We start from the raw sequence: 20562 nt of genomic DNA on the forward strand, positions 1-20562 counted from the left end.
AAATATATTTGTACATATATCTTAAATGAACGCATTCAAAAACAGTATGGGGCATGATCCAAGAAGTAGGCGGGACTTTCATAGTGTATTGCTGGGCAATATGTATGTGATGTCACTTCCTGTTCCTCACCCTGCTGTTTCCTGTGTGTAGTTCCAGGGGGGGAGTGGCTCCAGTCCGGTGAGGGCTCTACCCCAGTTCCTCCGTTCACCACAGAACTCCCACCACGGTGCTCACTCTGCACCGGGCTCTAACGTGCGTATACACACGTGGTAGGACCTTTTTGGGCTTTGGTGTGTGTTTCATCACCTTGTTTATAACAGTGTTGTATGTGTGTTGTCTCTCTGTAGATCAGACAGAACAGCTCCTCTCCTACCAGTCTGTGTTTCGGAGATCACCTGATGAACCACAAAGCCTCCTCCAGCAAGTGTGTTCAGGTAAGACTTGCACACTCTCTCTTTCCTCAAACTCTTATCGCATCTCTTTACACTCCTCACACCTGTCACACTTTCTTCTCACCTTCTCCTCTCATGTCTCTCTCCAGACAGAGTTGACAGGTCTGAAACTGGCTGCTCTGGAGAGCAACAAGAGTCTGGACCTGGAGAAGAAAGAGGGACGCATAGATGACCTGCTTAGGGTGAGTTTAGGTGCTAGTTAGGGTACTACAGGTGATGGGTAGAGGTTGTACTAGTGAGGGTACTACAGGTGATGGGTAGAGGTTGTACTAGTGACGGTACTACAGGTGATGGGTAGAGGTTGTACTAGTGAGGGTACTACAGGTGATGGATAGAGGTTGTACTAGTGAGGGTACTACAGGTGATGGGTAGAGGTTGTACTAGTGAGGGTACTACAGGTGATGGGTAGAGGTTGTACTAGTGAGGGTACTATAGGTGATGGGTAGAGGTTGTACTAGTGAGGGTACTATAGGTGATGGGTAGAGGTTGTACTAGTGAGGGTACTACAGGTGATGGGTAGAGGTTGTACTAGTGAGGGTACTATAGGTGATGGGTAGAGGTTGTACTAGTGAGGGTACTATAGGTGATGGGTAGAGGTTGTACTAGTGAGGGTACTATAGGTGATGGGTAGAGGTTGTACTAGTGAGGGTACTACAGGTGATGGGTAGAAGTTGTACTACAGGTGATGGGTAGAGGTTGTACTAGTGAGGGTACTATAGGTGATGGGTAGAGGTTGTACTAGTGAGGGTACTATAGGTGATGGGTAGAGGTTGTACTAGTGAGGGTACTATAGGTGATGGGTAGAGGTTGTACTAGTGAGGGTACTATAGGTGATGGGTAGAGGTTGTACTAGTGAGGGTACTATAGGTGATGGGTAGAGGTTGTGCTAGTGAGGGTACTATAGGTGATGGGTAGAGGTTGTACTAGTGAGGGTACTATAGGTGATGGGTAGAGGTTGTACTAGTGAGGGTACTACAGGTGATGGGTAGAGGTTGTACTAGTGAGGGTACTATAGGTGATGGGTAGAGGTGTACTAGTGAGGGTACTATAGGTGATGGGTAGAGGTTGTACTAGTGAGGGTACTATAGGTGATGGGTAGAGGTTGTACTAGTGAGGGTACTATAGGTGATGGGTAGAGGTTGTACTAGTGAGGGTACTATAGGTGATGGGTAGAGGTTGTGCTAGTGAGGGTACTATAGGTGATGGGTAGAGGTTGTACTAGTGAGGGTACTATAGGTGATGGGTAGAGGTTGTACTAGTGAGGGTACTATAGGTGATGGGTAGAGGTTGTACTAGTGAGGGTACTATAGGTGATGGGTAGAGGTTGTACTAGTGAGGGTACTATAGGTGATGGGTAGAGGTTGTACTAGTGAGGGTACTACAGGTGATGGGTAGAGGTTGTACTAGTGAGGGTACTATAGGTGATGGGTAGAGGTTGTACTAGTGAGGGTACTACAGGTGATGGGTAGAGGTTGTACTAGTGAGGGTACTACAGGTGATGGGTAGAGGTTGTACTAGTGAGGGTACTATAGGTGATGGGTAGAGGTTGTGTTCTGTTGTGCGTTGATACATGTATTGTTTTCCCTCCAGGCCAACTGTGACCTGAGGAGACAGATTGATGAACAGCAGAAACTCCTGGAGAAATACAAGGAGAGACTGAACAAATGCATCACAATGAGCAAGAAACTACTCATAGAGAAGGTGTTGTTTTGTTCGTGTGGATGTCTGTTACTGACAGAAGCCCATGTGCGATTGATTGTGTGTGTGTAACTGGCGTCTATGTGTGTGTATGTAGAGCACCCAGGAGAAGCAGTCGTGCAGAGAGAAGAGCATGCAGGACCGTCTCAGACTGGGTCACTTCACCACTGTACGACATGGAGCCTCCTACACTGAACAGTGGACCGACGGATATGCATTCCAGAACCTTGTCAAGTGAGAATACACACACTTCACAAACCCACATATAATAGGGTCTGCTCTCCAGAGCATAATGAAACGATAACATTTCCTATGACCTGTTATGTGTGATATGACTTTCCTATGACCTGTTATGTGTGATATGACTTTCTTATGACCTGTTATATGTGATTACTTTCTTATGACCTGCTATAACACTTTATAACCCCACACACACACACACACACACACACACACTCTCTCTCTCTCTCTCTGTGTGTAGGCAGCAGGAGGGTATCAACCAGCAGAGAGAGGAGATCGAGCGTCAGAGGAAGCTGCTAGCCAAAAGGAAGCCTCCCAACCCCTCCTCCTCCCCCTCCCTCTCCTTAGCAACCACCTCCGAACCCAAACAACGCAAAGCCAAGGTTGTAAACGGCAATGACCCCGACCCCTTCCTCAAACCCTCCCTGCCTCAGATGTGAGTACACACACACACACCGAGGGACACACACACTTGTACATACAGGCATGCATGCGCACGGGCAGATGGATACACACACTTGTTTGTTGGTCCAGTGACGTTTATCACCGTTTTTTTGTTTAGGTTGACTCTGGCTGAGTATCATGAGCAGGAGGAGATCTTCAAGCTTCGCCTGGGACACCTGAAGAAGGTTGGTTTCACTATGAACACAAACATGTTTGTAAAAAGTACTATTGTCCGAATCCCAAAATGAATACGATTGACTGTCTGAGTGATGTGGTTGACTGTCTCTCAGGAGGAGGCTGAGATCCAGGCAGAGCTGGAGAGGTTGGAGAGGGTGAGGAACCTCCATATCCGAGAGCTGAAGAGGATCAACAATGAGGACAGCTCATCGTAAGTACCGGACAGGAAGACGCAATCATATAGAAGTCCTGACCCCAGCACTGTCTCCTGGTTCAAAACCCATCCCTAGTGCCTACCTATCCGTAGGCCAGTAGCTGTAGTGTGGCTGACTGCCCAGTTCATACTTTCTAGGTATTCATAAGATAATAATATATGCCATTTAGCAGACACATTTATCCAAAGCAACTTAGTCATGTGTGTATACATTTTATATATGGATGGCCCAAGCGGGAATCGAACCCACGGCCCTTGGCATTGCAAGTGCCATGCTCCACCGACTGAGCCACAGCTCTTCTAGGTGTTATGTGGGTAAACTATCCCTTTATGCTATAGACTGAACAGGCTGCTTCCTATCTGTCTGTCTGTCAGGTTTAAAGACCACCCCACTCTGAATGAGAGGTACCTGCTGCTGTATCTGCTAGGCAGAGGAGGCTTCAGTGAAGTCTATAAGGTATGGATTGACTACTGGTATGTGCTTGTGAATGATTATTAAGAGATTCTAGATCCATTCTGTACCTGTGCTTGTGAGTGTTTGTCTGATGTGTGTTCTGTGTTTTCAGGCCTTTGACCTGTTTGAGCAGCGCTACGCAGCCGTTAAAATCCACCAACTCAACAAGAACTGGAGAGAGGAGAAGAAGGAGAACTACCACAAGTATGAGACACAGAATTTACAACCAAGTTTACATCCAAGTTTTAAACGTTATTTGACCAGACTTGCTTACACACAATATTGTTTCCTGTCCCAGGCATGCCTGTAGAGAATACCGGATACACAAACAGCTGGACCATCCCAGAATAGTCAAACTCTACGACTACTTCTCCCTGGATACAGACACGTAAGTGACGTTTTACCCCAAACCTAGTACAGTTCTTTCACATCAGTGCCAATGAAGGAGAGGAAGCCATTTTAGACTGTTGAGATGCCTCTTAGGTTAAAGTTAATGAAGTCCATTGTCTTCTCTGTTTCTCTCCGTTTCTCTTGCTCACGCTCTTTCTGTTTTTCTCGTGTGGTGGAATTATTGTAATCAAAAGGAGAGACTTTTAGATTTCTTCAAAACAATCAAACGTAATTATTTAATTAGTGCAGTAATGGAGCTGGTCGGTAATCACCCCTGGAGGTGATCACTGAGAACTCAACAAGCTGGTTTGAGCCACAGCATTTTATAGCAAAGTCCATCCTCCTTCAGTCTACATGACAAACAAAAGATGTATGGAATGGGTCACAAGGTTAAGATTTGTATGAAAGATAGTTATAATTCACAGCAGACAGTATCTTTCCTCATTGTGTAGAGACCAGGGTCTGGCCCCCCAACTCCATACATGAGCCATCTCCCCCTGGTACCCGAGTACAGAAACATTAACTAATGCTCTGGAATGCGGTATCACCCAACGACATCGTAAATCTCCTGTCAGTGTTGAATCTCCCAGAGGCCCACTTTCAGTTCACACAGACACAATAGAGTTATAAGAACCCTCTATTCTATAAAACAACCATTTGATGCAATTACAGCATTATAACATGATCTTGCAATTTTGCTCTCACATGCCCCCATTTTGAGAGTCCTCTCAACTTCAACGAAAATTACAAGATTTTAAAACATTCGTTCACATGTAGAAAATGCATACATTCTTCAAAAACCAAGAAGCATGAAAGCAATAACTCATTGTATGGGTTCCTGCACGTGACCGGCTGACCAGAGATGGCGCCGACATAGATGGTCGCCTCGCTTCGTGTTCTTAGGAAACTATGCAGTATTTTGTTTTTTTATGTATTATTTCTTACATTGTTACCCCAGGAAATCTAAAGTTGTATTACATACAGCTGGGAAGAACTATTGGATATAAGAGCAAAGTCGTGGTGTCATCGTGGTGTGATCATAACAACATACAGGAACTCAAATCCTGTTGTTCATCTGACCTAGAATTCCTTACAATCAAATGCCGACCGCATTATCTACCAAGAGAATTCTCTTCGATTATAATCACAGCCTTGTACACCCCCCAAACAGACACCTCGTCGGCCCTGAAAAAACTGCATTTGACTCTATGTAAACTGGAAACCATATATCCTGAGGCTGCATTTATTGTAGCTGGGGTTTTTTCACAAAACTAATCTGAAAACAAGGCTCCCTAAATTTGATCAGTATATCGATTGCACGACCCGGGATGGAAGCATTCTGGATCATTGCTACTCTAACTTCCACGATGCATACAAAGCCCTCCTTTTGGCAAATCTGACCACGGCTCCATTTTGTTGCTCCCAGCATATAGACAGAAACTTAAACATGATAAGCTCGTGCTCGTGTCTGTTCGACGCTGGTCCGACCAATCGGATTCCACGCTTCAAGATTTCTTCGATCACGTGGCCTGGGATATGTTCCGGATAGCCTCCGACAACAACATTGATGTATACGCTGATTCAGTGAGCGAGTTTATTAGCTAGTGCATCAGTGATGTTGTACCCACGGTGACTATTAAAACCTTCCCCAACCAGAAACCGTGGATTGATGGCAGCATTCGCTCAAAACAGAAAGCGTGAACCACTGCTTTTAATCATGGCAAGGCGACCGGAAACATGACCGAATACAAACAGTGTAGCTATTCCCTCCGCAAGGCAATCAAACAAGCTAAGCGTCAGTATAGAGACAAAGCAGTCGCAATTCAACGGCTCAGACACGAGGTATGTGGTAGGGTCTACAGTCAATCACGGATTACAAAAAGAAAACCAGCCCCATTGCGGACACCGACGTCTTGCTCCTAGACAAATTAAACATCTTCTTTGCTCGCTTTGAGGACAATACAGTGCCACTGACACGGCCCGCTAACAAAAACTGCAGGCTCTCCGTCACCGCGGCCAACGTGAGTAAAACATTTAAACGCGTTAACCCTCGCAAGCATCCTCAGAGCATGCGCAGACCAGCTGGCTGGTGTGTTTACGGACATATTCAATCAATCCCTATCCCAGTCTGCTGTGCCCACACGCTTCAAGAGGGCCGCTATTGTTCCTGTTCCCAAGAAAGCTAAGGTATCTGAGTTAAATGACTATTGCCCCGTAGCACTCACTTCCGTCATCATGAAGTGCTTTGAGAGACCAGTCAAGGATCATATCACCTCCACCTTACCCTACCCCCTAAACCCACTCCAATTTGCTTACCGCCCCAATAGGTCCACAGACGACGCAATTGCAATCACACTGCACACTGCCCTAACCCATCTGGACAAGAGGAATACCTATGTAAGAATGCTGTTCATTGATTACAGCTCAGCGTTTAACATCATAGTACCCTCCAAACTCGTCATTAAGCTTGAGACCCTGGGTCTCAACCCCGCCCTGTGCAACTGGGTCTTGGATTTTCTGACGGGCCGCCCCAGGTGGTGAGGGTAGGAAACAACATCTCCACCCCGCTGATCCTCAACACTGGGGCCCCACAAGGGTGCGTTCTCAGCCCTCTCCTGTACTCCCCGTTCACCCATGACTGCATGGCCATGCACGCCTCCAACTCAATCAGGGAGGAGGTGAGGGCCCTCGGAGTGTGGTGTCAGAAAAATAACCTCACACTCAACGTCAACAAAACAAAGGAGATGATCGTGGACTTCAGGAAACAGCAGAGGGAGCACCCTCCAATCCACATCGACGGGACAGTAGTGGAGAAGGTGGAAAGTTTTAAGATCCTCGGCGTACACATCACGGACAAACTGAAATGGTCCACCATACAGACAGCGTGGTGAAGAAGGCGCAACAGCGCCTCTTCAACCTCAGGAGGCTGAAGAAATTTGGCTTGTCACCGAAAACACTCACAAACCTTTACAGATGCACAATCGAGAGCATCCTGTCGGGCTGTATCACCGCCTGGTACGACAACTGCTCCGCCCACAACCGTAAGGCTCTCCAAAGGGTAGTGAGGTCTGCACAACGTATTACCAGGGGAAAACTACCTGCCCTTCAGGACACTTACACCACCCGATGTCACAGGAAGGCCAAAAAGATTATCAAGGACAACAACCACCCGAGCCACTGCCTGTTCACCCCGTTATCATCCAGAAGGCGAGGTCAGTACAGGTGCATCAAAGCTCGGACCGAGAGACTGAAAAACAGCTTCTATCTCAAGGCCATCAGACTGTTAAACAGCCATCACTAACATGAGTGGCTGCTGCCAACATACTGACTTAAATCTCTAGCCACTTTAATAATTAAAAATTGGATGTAATAAATGTATCACTAGCCACTTTAAACAATGCCACTTTATATAATGTTTGCATACCCTACATTACTCATCTCATATGTATATACTGTATTCTATACCATCTACTGCATCTTCCCTATGCCGTTCGGCCATCCATATATTTATATGTACATATTCTCATTCATTCCTTTACACTTGTTTGTATAAGGTAGTTGTTGTGAAATTGTTAGATTACTTGTTAGATATTACTGCACGGTCGGAACTAGAAGCACAAGCATTTCGCTACACTCGCATTAACATCTGCTAACCATGTGTATGTGACCAATAGAATTTGATTTGATTTGACACACCCACACACACTAGCACTGGCTCAGCCTCCTCCCCAGAAACTTGGCACTGTCTCCCATTTCAACCTCCAACACGTAGTCTAAGCATTCTACCAATTTGTCTGGGGAGGTCATGATACTGCCACCTGCATGAACCCATGAAGAAAAACAAAAGATGCCTACAGTTTATATGATTCAAGGCTATATCTTCATAGGCAGTGAAAAGTACATATTTAATGCAGTGCGTGCAACAATGGAGTTTAATAAAATAAGCTTTAGTTATCTAGCACACTCCAATGGTGGAAATAACTATTTTACATTTACATTTTAGTCATTTAGCAGACGCTCTTATCCAGAGCGACTTACCGTAGTGAATGCATACATTTCATACATTTTTTTCCCATACTGGTCCCCCGTGGGAAACAAACCCACAACCCTGGCGTTGCAAACACCATGCTCTACCAACTGAGCCTCATTTTCATCCCAAAAACTAAAATGAGCATGTCTTGTTGGACAAATCCAGGTAGTGACTTCTGGTTTAAGTAAAATGTATTCTGTTGGTGCCTAATGAACATGACCCAAGACAAGCATCATGATTCCACTACTTATAAGGCAACTCCTATAGTCTCTATGTGCCATTAACACCATACCTGCTATAGTTCCTGAGTATTATCACTATCATCAAAAACAAATTTGGTAATGGAAATAAGTCAGATTAGGATCAGTTTCACTCTCACCAATCAATCCATCAGTTTTAAAAATCATTCAGTTTCCAAATCATAATCAAAACACAATTAATTATCCAACCCAAATTTACAAGGACATTGCTCAGTGATTTAAATTGGTCATATCACTCAATGTCAAAAAAACAAACAATTTAACACACATCAACATTGGCAGAATGTACATTTATATTAACATGCAGTATAATTATCCTGTAATTCTACTATTCACTTTCTCATCATGATTATAATTACAGATCAGTATCCTAATGCATTCTTAATCTAAATTACTATAAATTTATGTATCATGTAGACCTCTACAATCAACCTGATACCCCAAAATATTTTTATTTTTAGACAAGTCTAAATCAATTTTGGGCATAGTTGACCAACCCCCCTCCCCCTACAGGCACTGACTCTTCTGGAGTCTTCTTCATTGTCTTCTTCAGATAGCTTTACAGTTCAAAGTGGATGACCCATAATAATGTCCCAATTTCAATGTCTCACCTGAGCCGCCACCACCTTTACCACCCATTATGCCATGTCCATTCGTCAACCAGTATACCAGCAACATAAGAGTAGTTTTGAAAATATTTTTCCCCATGCTCACTCCACATGGACTCCTGTCACACCCCTGAGAGAAAAGCAGTTGATAGCTCCGATTGGACGCTGCATGCAGGTTGCTTGCTCAAGACTCAGGTCTCTCGGTAGAAGTAGTGCAGACAGGGCCGTTTTGAACGCCATTTCTTCAGCCGGTTAAAGGGGATTTGGAGGTACACACTAGAGGTCGACCAATTATGATTTTTCAACGCCGATACCGATTATTGGAGGACCCCAAAAAAAACGATACCGATTAATCGGACGATTTTATTTGTTTATTTATTTGTAATAATGACAATTACAACAATACTGAATGAACACTTATTTTAACTTAATATAATACATAAATACAATCAATTTAACCTCAAATAAATAATGAAAAATGTTCAATTTGGTTTAAATAATGCAAAAACAAAGTGTTGGAGAAGAAAGTAAAAGTGCAATATGTGCCATGTAAAAAAGCTAACGTTTAAGTTCCTTGCTCAGAACACGAGAACATATGAAAGCTGGTGGTTCCTTTTAACATGAGTCTTCAATATTCCCAGGTAAGAAGTTTTAGGTTGTAGTTATTATGGGAATTATAGGACTATTTCTCTCTATACGATTTGTATTTCATATACCTTTGACTATTGGATATTCTTATAGGCACTTTAGTATTGCCAGTGTAACAGTATAGCTTCCGTCCCTCTCCTCACTCCTACCTGGGCTCGAACCAGGAACACATCGACAAGAGCCACCCTCGAAGCAGCATTACCCATGTAGAGCAAGGGGAACAACCACTCCCAAGTCTCAGAGCAAGTGACGTTTGAAACGCTATTAGCGCGCACCCGCTAACTAGCTAGCCATTTCACATTTCACAAGCCATTTCACACACCAGCCTAATCTCGGGGGTTGATAAGCTTGAAGTCATAAACAGCGCAATGCTTGAAGAATTGCGAAGAGCTGCTGGCAAAACGCACGAAGGTGCTGTTTGAATGAATGCTTACGAGCCTGCTGCTGCCTACCATCGCTCAGTCAGACTGTTCTATCAAATCATAGACTTAATTATAAACAATTGTTGGAAAAATTACTTGTGTCATGCACAAAGTAGATGTCCTAACCAACTTGCCAAAACTATAGTTTGTTAACAAGAAATTTGTGGAGTGGTTGAAAAACAAGTTTTAATGACTACAACCTAAGTGTATGTAAACTTCCAACTTCAACTGTATTTTATAAATTTGGCACATTACATGTTACTTGTAAAGTCTTGGACATTTCATAAGTGTGAAGCCTAAAGAGGAGAGAAAGTTGTCAAGTTTGTTTTTAACCTTACGATAGAGTTAAGCGCAGAATGTTGTTTGAGAATGGGTTATATTTTTTTCCTACTGGTAAGAATAGAAGAGTTAGTCGTGCTCGCTGGGCTATATCGGGCTGTAAGGAATGCAGTGGGACATTTGCAGTAGAGGTCTGAATAGTTGAACCGGAAACGTTCTTTGATCATTTCTGATTACTGTTGGTACCACAGGAAGTTAATGTATTCTAACATTAGAATCTATTTCCATTACGTGGAACAGTGTCCAGTCATTAAAGTGGATTGCAGGTTAGTTTTGACTATTGCGCTGATGAGACAGCACCAACTTTTTGAAGGTTCTAGATTTGTTAAACAACCGGTTAATATTTTTACTAAATGAATGCAAACAGGTTGAAATGATTAGATTACCGGAAAGGATCACTGATTCCTTACGCTGAGACATTGACTACATTTGCAACAGAAAAAAGTATTACATTTAGAGAGGTTAACAGGAAACATCTATGGCGAAACAGCTACTACATACTGTATGTTGTTGGTCATTTTATTTAACCTTTATTTAACTAGGCAAGTCAGTTAAGAACAAAATCTTATTTTCAATGACGGCCTAGGAACAGTGGGTTAACAGATTTGTACCTTGTCAGCTCGGGGATTCGAACTTGCAACCTTGCAAAGACTGTGCCTTTAACCTCTCTGGGGTATGTGGGATGCTAGCGTCCCACCTGTGGGACACTATTCAACAGCCAGTGAAATAGCAGGGCGGCAAATTAAAAACAACAAAAATCTCATAATTCAAATTTCTCAAACATACAACTATCATATCCCATTTTAAAGATACACTTCTCGTTAATCCAACCACATTGTCCGATTTCAAAAAGGTTTTACGGCGAAAGCATAACATTAGATTGTTAGGACAGCGCCTAGACAAGAAAAACCACACAGCCATTTTCCAAGCAAGGAGAGGCGTCAAAAAAACCAGAAATACAGCTAAAATGAATCACTAACCTTTTGATGATCTTCATCAGATGGCTCTCATAGGATTTCATGATACACAATACATGTATGTTTTGCTCGATAAAGTTCATATTTATATCCAAAACCCCATTTTACATTGGCGTGTAATGTTCAGAAATGTTTTGCCTCCCAAAACTTCCGGTGAATGAACGCATCAATTTACAGAAATACTCATCATAAACGTTGATAAAATATTCAACTATTATTCAAAGAATTATAGATACACTTCTCCTTAATGCAACCGCTGTGTCAGATTTCAAAAAAGCTTTACGGCTAAAGCAAATTTTGCAATAATCTGAGTACAGCGCTCACATAACAAAACAAGCCATACAGATACCCGCCTTTTTGGAGTCAACAGAAATGACAAAAATTACATTATAAATATTCACTTACCTTTAATGATCTTCATCGGAATGCACTCCCAGAAATCCCAGTTCCAGAATAAATGTTTGTTTTGTTCGATAAAGTTAATCTTTATGTCCAAATACCTCCATTTTGTCCGCACGTTAGGTTCACTATTCAAAATGCAAGGCACGCGCTTACTAAGTCCAGACGAAAAGTCAAAAAAGTTATACTACAGTTTGTAGAAACATGTCAAACGATGTATAGAATCAATCTTTAGGATATTTTTATCATAAATCTTCCATAATATTCCAACCGAACGATTCCTTTGTCTTCAAAAAAGAAAAGGAACACAGTTAACTCTCACGTGAGTGAGCGCGGTTGAGCTCATGTCATTTTCTGATTCCTGGTGGCTCTTATTCTCTCCCCAGTCACAGTAGAAGCATGAAACAACGTTCTAAGACTGTTGACATCTAGTGGAAGCCTTAGGAAGTGCAAAATGACCCCATTGACACTGTATACTGGATAGGGAATCACTTGAAAAACTACAAACCTCAGATTTCCACACTTCCTGGTTGGATTTTTTTCTTAGGTTTTTGCCTGCCATATGAGTTCTGTTATACTCACAGACATCATTCAAACAGTTTTAGAAACTTCAGAGTGTTTTCTATCCAAATCTACTAATAATATGCATATCCTAGCTTCTGAGTTTGAGTAGGAGGCAGTTTAATATGGGCACATATTTTTTCCGAAATTGTCAATACTGCCCCCTATCCTTAAGGAGCTGTAAGAGGTTTTAAATGGTTTAACTTGGGTCAAATGTTTCGGGTAGCCTTCCACAAGCTTCCCACAATAAGTTGGGTGAATTTTGGCTCATCCCTCCTGAGAGCTGGTGTAACTGAGTCAGGTTTATTCACACACACCTTTTCAGTTCTGCCAACAAAGTTTCTATGGGATTGAGGTCAGGTCTTTGTGATGGCCACTCCAATACCTTGACTTTGTTGTCCTTAAGACATTTTGACACAACTTTGGAACTATGCTTGGGGTCATTGTCCATTTGGAAGACCCATTTGCGACCAAGCTTTAACTTCCTGACTGATGTCTTGAGATGTTGCTTCAATATATCCACATCATTTTCCTGCCTCATGATGCCATCTATTTTGTGAAGTGCCCCAGTCCCTCCTGCAGCAACGCACCCTCACAACATGATGCTGCCACCCCCGTTCTTCACGGTTGGGATGGTGTTCTTCGGCTTGCAAGCCTCCCCCTTTTTCCTCCAAACATAACGATGGTCATTTTGGCCAAAGAGTCTGATTTGTGTTTCATCAGACCACAGGACATTACTCCAAAAAGTGCAATCTTTGTCCACATGTGCAGTTGCAAACCGTAGTCTGGCTTTTTTATGGCAGTTTTGGAGCAGTGGCTTCTTCCTTGTTGAGCGGCCTTTCAGGTTATATTGATATAGGACTCGTTTTACTGTGGATATAGATAATTTTGTACCCGTTTACTCCAGCATCTTCTCAAGGTCCTTTGCTGTTGTTCTGGGATTGATTTGCACTTTTCGCGCCAATGTACGTTCATCTCTAGGAGACGGAACGCGTCTCCTTCCTGAGCGGTGTGACGGCGGTGTGACGGCTGCGTGGTCCTATGGTGTTTATACTTGCGTACTATTGTTTGTACAGATGAACGTGGTACCTTCAGGCGTTTGGAAATTGCTCCCAAGGATGAACCAGACTTGTCCAGGTCCCACATTTTTTTTCTGAGGTCTTGACTGATTTCTTTTGATTTTCCATGATGTCAAGCAAAGAGGCACTGACTTTGAAGTTAGGCCTTGAAATACATCCTCAGGTACACATCCAATTGACTCAAATGATGACACTTAGCCTATCAGAAGCTTCTAAAACTCTGACATAATGTTCTGGAATTTTCCAAGCTGTTTAAAGGCACAGTCAACTTAGTGTATGTAAACTTCTGACCCACTGGAATTGTGATACAGTGAATTATAAGTGAAATAATCCGTCTGTAAACAATTGTTGGAAAAATGAGTTGTTTCATGCACAAAGTAGATGTCCTATCCGACTTGCCAAAACTTTAGTTTGTTAACAAGAAATTTGTGGAGTGGTTGAAAAACTAGTTTTAATGACTCCAACCTAAATGTATGTAAATTTCCGACTTCAACGGTATCTTAAACAAACACTGGCGGCAGTATCTGTCCACGCAAAACATACCAATACTTGAATTACAATCAGAAACCCATATTTTAGTCAATATCATAGACCTAATGCTATTGAAATGACGAAGAATTCCCGCAAATAACCCAATTACAATGGTTTGTAGTCTTAACATCTGGCACATAATGAAACACATTTCCCAGAAACTAGCCCTACAGGTCCACACGTGTCTCTGCAGAGATTCTCACATGCACAAAAGGAATAGATTTAGCAGTCAACGAGTTAAATCGACATTCATTGACTTAAAACCAGATCTTGCGCCTGATGATCTTTTTTCAAGAGACATATTGAAATAATTTTTCTACATCACATTAGCTCCGCAATTATACTTGGTTTGATGGAAACCCTTTGTACGATGTTATAAGTTTTGTCGAGATTCCATCTTTATTCGCTCTAACTTGGTGGAAAAAGGTTTATTTGATAAATATAGCAACTCCTCTCATACTGCCTTATGGGCAGTTTGATTTTAAATGTAGTACCCATACAGAGAATAATGCAATAAGCGTTTTATAGTTACATGTAAAATTGTTCTCATTGTGTAGAGACCAGGGTCTGGCCCCGAGACATCTCCCTGGTATCACCCAAAGACATCGTCAGTGTTGAATCTCCCAGAGGCCCAGTTTCAGTTCACACAGACACAATAGAGTTATAAGAACCCTCTATTCTGTTGCAAAAACAACCATTTGATGCAATTACAGCATTATAACATAATCTTGCAATTTTGCTCTCACGCTCTCTCTTTCTGTCTCTTTCTCTCTGCCTTTAGGTTCTGTACGGTTCTAGAGTTCTGTGAGGGGAATGACTTGGACTTCTATCTGAAACAGAACAAGCTGATGTCAGAGAAAGAGGCGCGGTCTATCGTCATGCAGATAGTCAACGCCCTGCGATACCTCAACGAGATCAAACCCCCCATCATACACTACGACCTCAAACCAGGTACACACACACACCCGCTACGACCTCAAAGCAGTTACACACACACCACAGGAGGCTGCTGAGGGGAGGACAGCTCATAATAATGTCTGGAACGGAGTAAATGGAATGGCATCAAACACATGCTGATTCCACTCCACACATGGTGATTCCACATGGTGAAACCCGTCCTCCCTAATTAAGGTGCCACCAACCAACCAGGCACACACACACACACACACACACTCGTTCACACAGTGACTCATGTTTGTGTAGGTGACATACATACATACTCAACTCACGCCTCTTGTCTGTGCAGGTAATATCTTGCTGGTGGATGGGACTGCATGTGGAGAGATAAAGATCACAGACTTTGGGCTATCTAAGATCATGGATGATGACAACTATGGCGTGGACGGCATGGACCTCACCTCACAGGGAGCTGGCACATACTGGTGAGACACGGACACACACACGACACACAACACATGACACACAAATAGTTGTATTAGGTTTTTTTCTATTGTATATTGCTTTCTTCATGTTTTCCTCTTGTCCAGGTACCTTCCCCCTGAGTGTTTTGTGGTGGGCAAGGAGCCTCCTAAGATCTCTAACAAGGTGGACGTCTGGTCGGTCGGGGTCATCTTCTTCCAGTGCCTCTATGGACGGAAGGTAAGCACTCACACTCATTAGGGCACCTCTGAAGTGTACTCATTTTATTCGCATTTGTGAATAATTTTTTTTTAATTATGATCAAATTTATAGTGAAATAAATGCTGCAGTAGCTGTTTTCAAAGTATTTCTGCCATTTTATTTCATAGCTGGTAATTTAACCTCTTACATCTAGATTTTCCGCTAGCGGAACGCCTCGCCAATATCCAATGATAGGGCGTGGCGCGAATTACAAACTCCTCAAAAATCTAAAAACTTCAATTTTTCAAACATATGACTATTTTACACCATTTTAAAGACAAGACTCTCCTTTATCTAACCACATTGTCCGATTTCAAAAAGGCTTTACAACGAAAGCAAAACATTAGATTATGTCAGGAGAGTACCCAGCCAGAAATAATCAGACACCCATTTTTCAAGCTAGCATATAATGTCACAAAAACCAAAATCACAGCTAAATGCAGCACTAACCTTTGATGATCTTCATCAGATGACACTCCTAGGACATTATGTTATACAATACATGCATGTTTTGTTCAATCAAGTTCATATTTATATCAAAAAACTGCTTTTTACATTAGCATGTGACGTTCAGAACTAGCATACCCACCGAAAACTTCCGGTGAATTTACTAAATTACTCACGATAAACGTTCACAAAAAACATAACAATTATTTAAAGAATTATAGATACAGAACTCCTTTATGCAATCGCGGTGTCAGATTTTAAAATAGCTTTTCGGTGAAAGCACATTTTGCAATATTCTGAGTAGATAGCCCGGCCATCACAGGCTAGCTATTTTGACACCCACCAAGTTTGGCACTCACCAAACTCAGATTTATTATAAGAAAAATTGGATTACCTTTGCTGTTCTTCGTCAGAATGCACTCCCAGGACTTCTACTTCAACACCCAATGTTGTTTTGGTTCCAAATAATCCATAGTTATATCCAAATAGCTGCGTTTTGTTCTTGCGTTCAAGACACTATCCGAAGGGTGACGCGCCGGCGTGTTTCGTAACAAAAAATGTCAAAATATTCCATTACTGTACTTCGAAGCATGTCAAACGCTGTTTAAAATCAATTTTTATGCGATTTTTCTCAGAAAATAGCGATAATATTCTGACCGGGCGACGTTGTTTTCGTTCAAAGACTGAAAGAAGAAAAAAGTGTCTTCACATGCACGCGCACACCGTGTCATTGTTCTCAGATCGACCACTATCCAAATCCCCTACTGTTTTTCAGCCAGGGACTGCAGAGTCATCATTCCCCGTTCTGGCGCCTTCTGAGAGCCTATGGGAGCCTTAGATAATGTCACGTTACAGCAGAGATCCTCTGTTTTCGATAAAGAGGCTATAGAAGGCCAAGAAATGGTCAGAGAGGGCACTTCCTGTATAGAATCTTCTCAGGTTTTGGCCTGCCATATGAGTTCTGTTATACTCACAGACACCATTCAAACAGTTTTAGAAACATTAGGGTGTTTTCTATCCAAATCAAACAATTATATGCATATTCTAGTTTCTGGGCAGGAGTAATAACCAGATTAAATCGGGTACGTTTTTTATCCGGCCGTGAAAATACTGCCCCCTATCCTAAACAGGTTAATCGCACAAAGTCAAAGAACTTGGAATCCTAAATAGCCTATCCCACATTGCGGTACAACACTTCTTGGCTGGGGGCACGTGAAGAGTTTGGTGAAAGATTCATTTTTAGAAGCATGAAAGCTGGTCTAATTTACTTAAAGCAAAAAGTCTACTGAAATTAGACTTTGTCCTTATGTTTCTTGGCTATTTCCATTGTTTTGTTCACAAGCTAGGTTGTTTTTCTATGTTTCAGTTTCTACTGCTAGGGAGAGGAGACAATGCTTCTACTAACTAGTCAGACTCAATCTCACAGGAACAAACATGACAGGAACAAACATGACTGGAGGTTACCGCATTACCACGGTAACCTCCCGCCCTTAAAGGGGCAGGTGAACATTTTTGTCTCATCTTTGACATTTTGGTTAAAAGACTCAGGTCACAAAAAAATTAAATTAAACAATACACCACATCACTTCTTATTAGTAATGCATTTATTGTTTTAGAAAGATTGCAAAGCATGCTCATCTGTAATTTTTTGTAAAATAATTTACCACAGTGGTTGGTGGACCAAAAGGTGAATTTTAGGCCCAGTCAGTGATACCTCAGTTTTGTTTTAACTGTGTGTGTGTTCATGCAGCCATTTGGCCATAACCAGTCTCAGCAGGACATCCTTCAGGAGAACACCATCCTCAAAGCCACAGAGGTCCAGTTCCCTGCCAAGCCCCAGGCCAGCACAGAGGCCAAGGTGACTCATACTCACTCTGAATTGTAGACTCGTCAGGACATGTCTGAATGTGACTAGGACAGACAAAGCATGAGAAGCTGATCCATATTCTATAGATTAACATCTCTCGCTCCATCTTCCTTCTCTATCTCTCCCTGTCAGGCGTTTATCCGGCGCTGTCTGGCCTACCGTAAGGAGGCTCGTTTCGACGTTCACCAGTTGGGCACTGACACGTATCTCCTCCCTCACATGAGACGCACCAACTCCTCAGGCTCCCTTCAGCCCGCCTCCTCCTCAATCTCCTCCTACTGACTGGCTGATGGACATGACTGACAGGCCCACCAGCCAATCCTATAGCAGAACTGATCCTAATATGGGAAATGGAGTGGTGTTGGGTATTCAGAATCCCCCAGCTACTGTGAAAGGGACGTGAATGTGTTTGGCTGAATAGAATGGATGACACGTGAGACGGGGAAAGAGAAAGACGGAGTGGAGGTGGAGACACTTTGCTAATGTTTCCAAGTAGCTTTGCAGAAACGTTGCACTGTGTTCTGATCTTGAAGGTGTACCTGGTTTAGAGAGAGAGAGAGAGAGAGGAAGGAAGAGAAGCTCTACCCCTTGTGCATGCCATTGGACATGCTGTGTCTGTTGCCATGGGGACTTAAGTGGGGCTAGGCCACACCCCTTGCTAGTGATGAACTGGGCTCTTATTGGTGGAGAGGTAAACGTAAACAAAAAGCAACACGTTTTGTTGTTTATTGGAATCCCCATCAGAAGTCCATTCCTAAATAGACCACTAGCTTCTACTATAGAAGGCACTTCCTGTAGATCTGAAGGGATTGGATAGTTTAATGCCTATCTCCACCTTGTGCCTGGATAGGCCAAGTGAAATGTTCTCCATATTGCTTAGACCTCTGCAGTCAGTTCAGATCTACACCATTATGTTGGTGCTAGAGGTCGATTTGGGATGTGGCTTGAATCCCCAGAATATATCAGTTGGTTTGCCAGACTCACAGTAAACCTTGGACTAAATTGCACTTATAATCAAGATGATTTGGTTTCATGGACATGACTTCTTGAAATAGTCCTGGACTAAGGCTAAGCTTCAGTCCCAGACTGTCGGACAGAAGCTCATATTTAATGTTCATAAAGTCACGTTTTTAGATCTTGAATCAAGAATGAAATCTACTCCTGGATTAATATAATCTGGCTGTGTGAAAGAAGTTGGTTTTAGGCAGTTTAGGTCCTCCGTGGATCCATCCCTCTACAATGTGCTGAGTGCTAGGCCTGTTCAGGCAATGAAGTCTGTTTAGCAGAACACAATGAAACCATATAAGGATCAGCTTTATTGTAAAGACTAAGGTTTTAATACTCAAATCATCTGGAGGAAATTCAATGTACATTTCATGTGTAGGAGTGACATATCTGCAATCTCAGTCTGTACAGAGGGTCAAACACTCAATTTACTGAACTCTCACTAGGCAGTGCCCCGTTTGCACCTGTTTTCTCAAATAAATAAAAGACAAAACGCCTAGAAACAATTCTCTTCTTTCCCACTTTGCTTTGAAATTGTACCCTTCCCTTACTGTTTTATCATCTATTCTACCTTCACGTTTTACATTCTAGATGGGAAATAACAGGTGAAACGTTGAGCACATGCAAAGGTTTAGCAAGTCAGACCCTTGGTTTCTCATGTATCCTTGTTCATTTGTGCTCCGAAAGGCATTTTTATTTTGCTGCTTTGTAGATGTGGCTTTTAGTTAAGATCTATCTGTATGAGCTACCTCAGGTACAGATAGTGCAGACACGTGCGAACAGGAACACTCTAGGGCCCTGAAGTGTATAGCCTACTCTTTAGGGGCCCTTTGAAGTGTAAACTCCACTGTGGTGAGAAGAATAATGCTTCTGTATGCCAGGAGTTCCAATAACGTCAAACTGTTTTACCACAGCAATGTTTATTAGTAGTCTGGAAACCATGTGTCATATATATATATATATATATATATATAAGTTGTATAAAACTGTTCATGACATATATGAAGGAAAAGCGCAGTTTGATGAAGGCTCTCTTCTGTTCACTAACACTTTACTTGAAGTCTGTCATAAGGCCTGCATAACACAACAGGTGTCATAAGGAGTTATTACAGCATATTGGTAGTGTTCCGAATGTAAAGTGTTTATATAGGAAGACTGGAGCGTTAAACAGACACTTGTGTTTCAGATTGGGCTTAGTGTGAACATCATGGCAGACCATAAAGCAGGAGCCACAGCAGTTCAACACTGTCTGATACATACAGATACGAGAATGAATGGGAGGCAATGTCAGGTCCTGTCATTCATATGCAATAAAGATTGCCCTACCAAGGTCGCCGCCTTTGGTTTGTGCGCATAATGTCTCCCACAGACAACACGTTTATCTATAAAAGTTTTTCCTGATCCAAGACTTGGATCGGTCAGATGCAGTAGGGAATAGTTACACCTGATGAAAGCATGGCAGACAGATGCCATTTGTCAAAAGGCTGGGAGGTCAGTTACAACCATAGACTTGGATAACATTGCATCATTCTATCTGTTCCATTATGGCGTCTGTGAGCATCTCCATTTTGAACTAGTCAACTTTCTTCTACGAGATGGCAAACAGGGTGCATACTGCCACCTAGAGTGTGTTTGAACAGGTAAAAATCCAAGGTTGGAGATTTACTGCCACCTGGAGTTATGGAATGTTTCCTCACAA

The 20562-nt window shown here is 42.4% G+C and overlaps 1 protein-coding gene across 3 annotated transcripts in view; it reads left to right on the forward strand.

Moving 5' to 3' along the window:
• LOC115157378 (serine/threonine-protein kinase tousled-like 1-B) overlaps positions 1-20192 on the forward strand; it is a 28615-nt gene extending 8423 nt beyond the window's left edge. For all 3 annotated transcript variants that reach the window (XM_029705571.1, XM_029705570.1, XM_029705572.1), the window contains 16 exons: positions 152-253; positions 349-435; positions 543-635; positions 2044-2154; positions 2249-2385; positions 2633-2827; positions 2954-3020; positions 3126-3223; positions 3602-3683; positions 3793-3884; positions 3979-4068; positions 14706-14875; positions 15171-15306; positions 15412-15523; positions 17742-17849; positions 17991-20192. In XM_029705571.1, coding sequence (XP_029561431.1) covers positions 152-253; positions 349-435; positions 543-635; positions 2044-2154; positions 2249-2385; positions 2633-2827; positions 2954-3020; positions 3126-3223; positions 3602-3683; positions 3793-3884; positions 3979-4068; positions 14706-14875; positions 15171-15306; positions 15412-15523; positions 17742-17849; positions 17991-18140 — 1830 coding nt within the window. In that variant the 3' untranslated portion in view covers positions 18141-20192. The remainder of the gene's footprint in view (positions 1-151; positions 254-348; positions 436-542; positions 636-2043; positions 2155-2248; positions 2386-2632; positions 2828-2953; positions 3021-3125; positions 3224-3601; positions 3684-3792; positions 3885-3978; positions 4069-14705; positions 14876-15170; positions 15307-15411; positions 15524-17741; positions 17850-17990) is intronic.
• Positions 20193-20562: the final 370 nt, after the last annotated feature.

Source organism: Salmo trutta, chromosome 21, assembly GCF_901001165.1.
Source record: "Salmo trutta chromosome 21, fSalTru1.1, whole genome shotgun sequence".
In the NCBI taxonomy this organism is placed as follows: Eukaryota; Metazoa; Chordata; class Actinopteri; order Salmoniformes; family Salmonidae; genus Salmo; species Salmo trutta.